This window comes from Morus notabilis, unplaced genomic scaffold, assembly GCF_000414095.1.
Source record: "Morus notabilis unplaced genomic scaffold, ASM41409v2 Scaffold99, whole genome shotgun sequence".
In the NCBI taxonomy this organism is placed as follows: domain Eukaryota; kingdom Viridiplantae; phylum Streptophyta; class Magnoliopsida; order Rosales; family Moraceae; genus Morus; species Morus notabilis.
The window spans coordinates 1,332,317-1,336,665 of record NW_010362482.1 but is presented as its reverse complement, the minus strand read 5'-3'; the positions used below and the strand labels follow the sequence as shown (position 1 = coordinate 1,336,665).

The window sequence follows — 4,349 nt, the reverse complement described above, 5'->3', positions numbered from 1 at the left end:
TGGGCCATCACATTTCTTATCTAGTAATAGTTAGACAATCTCTAGACTTCAAAAAAAGAAAACAAAAATATATATTCAGACAATCTTAATATAAATGTGAACAACATGTTATGTTTGTCCTTAAAAATGTTAAAATAATATATTTAATATGTTATTTTATTTTGTGCTTCAATACAAACAGCTATTTCAAATGCCATATTTATTTATTTTGTAATAATTATTACGATGTTAATCAGTAAAAATAAACTCTTAATATTAGAATATAATTTGTAAATGAAAATATTTTGATGATTGAAAGAAAAAAATGAACGCATCAACTAGTGGCTATCAATATCAAATTTTATTTGGTTCCAATTTGAGACTTAATATAGCATTTGTCGAAATTAGGATAAAATATAACATTGAAGAATATCTTTTTCATACAAATGTTAAAATTTGGTATTTAACACACTAAACGTCTTATTGTTTTTTATTGTTATTATTTGACAGTCGAAAGTGGAGTTAACTTTTAAGTCTCGTTTATTTTATCAATTCAAGTTTTATTACAGTTAAAAATTCTCATAAAAAGTCACATTTAATTTTTTTATTATAATAAAAAATTCTCACATAAAATCGTATATTGGTTTTACTTGTCAATTTCCTTGTAGAAAACGAAAGTCATAATCACCCTTTTTTTTTTTTTTTTTTTGGAAAGAAAACACACAATTTGAAATGTGTTGTTTTCTCCGTTATGGGGGGCAAAATGGTACTTTCAAGCAGACGGTAATAATCTCGGCAGTTCCTAGTTTCTCTCCACGCAAATTTTCCAACGACAGTCGTCACTCTCAAGACCAAACTTGTTTTCTTTCCAACCTTTTCATCCTCAGAGCGACACAGAGAAATGGAATACAACATTTCACTCTCCATTTTTATGATTCATTGAATACTCATCCCACACTCTCCCAAATCTCAAAGATCTCCTCCTCACATTCTCTCCAAAGAGATTTTTATTTTTATTTTTTATTTTATTTTAATGTTAATGCATTTTTTTCAGCCATGGGCTTGAAGAAGAAACTGGCTTTTCCAGAGCAGTTTCTGTGGCTGAAAACGAAGGTACTTTCTGGGTTCGGTTTGGGAGTTGTAGTTTCTGTCCTTGCTCTCGCTGTGCTTTTGCTTAGCCACTTTCTAAAGGGTCCTTCTGTGCAAGGTTTCCAGAGTGTTACTGTGAATAACTCTCACACTTCTTCTAATGAAAATGTAAATGTTGATGGGAAAGTTCCGGGTTTGGTGAATACCCAGTTGTCGAATTTCACCCAGGAGGTTAAAAATGGAAGCTCTGTAGTTGAAGAGAAAACCCTTGATGGGAATGCAAGTTTTTCTGGCAAAGAAGGTGCGGTTATTGAGAAAACTATTGCCTCCACATCTTTGAGTGACTATGGAAATGAGGATAACAATGGCGGGCAAAAGAATAGTAGTTTGGGCAATGTGTTTGATAAGCAAGAAGAAAAGGCTATTATGGAGGCTAGTCGTGGAGGAAATTGGACCGAGGAAAACAGTTTAAGTATTGCCAAAGTTTCTACTAATGAATTTGGGAGAGTTCAGAATGATTCTTATGAGGACTGTAATATATTTGATGGTAATTGGGTTAGAGATGATTCGAAGCCTTATTACCCTGGTGGTTCTTGTCCTTACATTGATAGGGATTTTGATTGTTACCTAAACCGGAGGCCGGATGATGGATATGTAAAGTGGAGATGGCAGCCATATGGGTGTGATATCCCAAGGTAAGATCTATATTTTGTTTTCAGATGTATTCATCATTATGTATTTGGTATTGCGAGTATTTAAAGTAATTTTAGTGAATCGGCTAAGATGATGTCCAACAAAAACAGCTACTTTTTCCTACTAAGAAAATTTACCAATTGGCTCCACTTGATTTTGCCCCATATCTTAAAATATTCCATGGGAACTAATCTAAGTGGTTTTGATTGCGTCTGTTTTTGCATAACAAATAAACTTTATCTTTTTAGTTCTTCTAGACTTTTTGGTAGGGGGTGTGTAGCGTATGGGATTATTATTGCGTGTTTGAAGTTGGAAATATGATTATTTTCTTATCTTATACGTTTGTTTATGCTGGTTTTTATTTTTATTTTTTTTACTTAAGTCTTAATGCGACGGATTTTCTGGAGAGACTGAGAGGAAAGAAGTTGGTGTTTGTGGGGGATTCATTGAACAGAAACATGTGGGAATCCTTGGTGTGTATCCTCCGCCATAGCGTCAAAAACAAGAAGAGAGTTTATGAAATCTCTGGAAAGACTGCATTCAAGAAGAAAGGTTTTTATGCATTCAGATTTGAGGCAAGTCTCCACTATATCTGTTTTTGTAATTGCGTTAAAAAGTTCTTAAATTTAGACATCTCAAATTTAGTTGCGCTAGAAGGATCGTGGATTTTTCGACTAGTGAGACTTGTACGCTGTTTCCATGTTCATGAATCTTCTTTATCTTGTAGGACTACAATTGCACAGTGGATTTTGTTGGTTCTCCATTTCTTGTTAGAGAATCATCATTCACTAGGAAGAACGGATCGTTCGAGACGCTGAGAATAGATTTGATGGATCGGACTACTTCAATGTACCATGATGCCGATATCATAGTCTTCAATACAGGACACTGGTGGACACATGAGAAAACATCAAGAGGGTGTGTGTGCCGCCGTTTGATCTCCCATTTGAGTTTATGTTCTTCCTTGATCTATTTACACATTTTAGTACTTTTAGGGTCATTCTACGGTAGGCTATTACAACTACCGCGTGTTTCTGAACATCAAACATTGGTGGTTCATAGCGACGCAATATAAATTTATACTGGAAATGATTAGTTTTGCTTTGGTTAAATCACCTACCAATCAGAAAATAAATTCACATTCTTCTATTGATATTTTTTTCATTGACAGAGAAGATTACTACCAAGAAGGCAACCATGTGTATCCAAGATTGAAGGTGCTAGAAGCATACAAGAGGGCACTTAAAACTTGGGCCAAATGGGTTAATAAGAACATTGACACAGCTCGGACTAAAGTCTTCTTCAGAGGATATTCAGTTACCCATTTCAAGTAATGAGCCATTTTTCCTCTCATTTCCCGTCCACTCGAGTAATCTATATCGTATAAAGATCTATTGGCGGGTTACGGTTGCTTTTGGGGGGCTAATGTTGACCTTTTTTTTTTTTTTTTTGGTTGGACAGAGGAGGGCAATGGAACTCAGGAGGACAATGCCACAAGGAAACAGAGCCAATTTTTAACAAGACTTACTTAGGAAAGTACACTTCAAAGATGAGAGCTTTTGATAATGTGCTCAGAGAAATGAAGACCCCAGTTATATATCTCAACATAAGCAGGCTTACAGATTACAGGAAAGATGGTCACCCATCAATTTACAGAATGATATATAAATCAGAAGAAGAACAAATGGCTGCTGTGACATCTCAAGATTGTAGCCATTGGTGCTTGCCTGGAGTCCCGGATACTTGGAACGAATTGTTATATGCTTCTTTATTAAAGGCCAAGTGGGGTTCTTAGGAAAAGTGAACCAATTCCTATACTAATTAAACCACACGTCTTGATGTAAATTTCAATTATTTGATTATTCGGATGATGTGTATATCGCGAGCTTTTAATTGGGATTAGTGTCGTTTTAGCTCAGTTGGTGTTTAGTGGATGCATGAGTTGCTTTCAATGAACTGAGTCTTGCATTCAAGTTCCTGGGACGCAACTAAAAAGAAACTGGGATTAATGTCGTTTGTTGACATGGATACCAAACGTAGGGTGTACAGCTTCCCACGCAAAATCGACATGAATAGACGTTTGGTTCATGGATTAGAATTATAAGATTAGAATTATTTTCGATATACGTATATTTTTTGTGAGAGAAAACACGATAACGAATCATGAACCATGATTCAAATCATAGTATGAACCATGATTGACATTAGATCTTCTCAATGAGATATAATAATACTTTGAGACTTACTTTTTCCGATGTGATAAAATTTGTGCGTGAGTAAGACTAGCAATTCATGTAGCGACACGATGACGTGACTTGACTCAAAACAACTACAAAGTTAGTGGATTTGGATTTACTATAAATGGATTTGGGTCATAATCGGGTTGACACAATTAACACGATTAATAAAAGGGTTGGGTTAGGGTTGACCTCCTAACACGAAGTGACACGATTAATTATATGTGTCATTTACAATCTAATGATATGTGATATAACATGAAAATTTATATGACATATTAAATACAACTAATTGAATTTTAATATTTGTAGGTAAAATTTGTTTATTTTTCTTAAAAGAAAAGATAAATT

The 4,349-nt window shown here is 34.5% G+C and overlaps 1 protein-coding gene across 1 annotated transcript; it reads left to right on the top strand.

Moving 5' to 3' along the window:
• Positions 1-841: 841 nt before the first annotated feature.
• LOC21410345 (protein trichome birefringence-like 2) lies at positions 842-3,713 on the top strand. Its single transcript, XM_024168202.1, has 5 exons — positions 842-1,763; positions 2,144-2,336; positions 2,489-2,679; positions 2,933-3,091; positions 3,223-3,713. Exons 1-5 carry the CDS (start codon positions 1,036-1,038, stop codon positions 3,554-3,556), a joined length of 1,605 nt encoding a protein of 534 aa, XP_024023970.1. The 5' UTR covers positions 842-1,035; the 3' UTR covers positions 3,557-3,713.
• Positions 3,714-4,349: the final 636 nt, after the last annotated feature.

Coding starts and splice junctions, on each gene's coding strand:
- LOC21410345 (XM_024168202.1), top strand. CDS start 1,036: ATGGGCTTGAAGAAGAAACTGGCTTTTCCAGAGCAGTTTCTGTGGCTG. Junction 1,764..2,143: donor TATGGGTGTGATATCCCAAG/GTAAGATCTATA, acceptor TTTTTACTTAAG/TCTTAATGCGACGGATTTTC. Junction 2,680..2,932: donor CATGAGAAAACATCAAGAGG/GTGTGTGTGCCG, acceptor TTTCATTGACAG/AGAAGATTACTACCAAGAAG.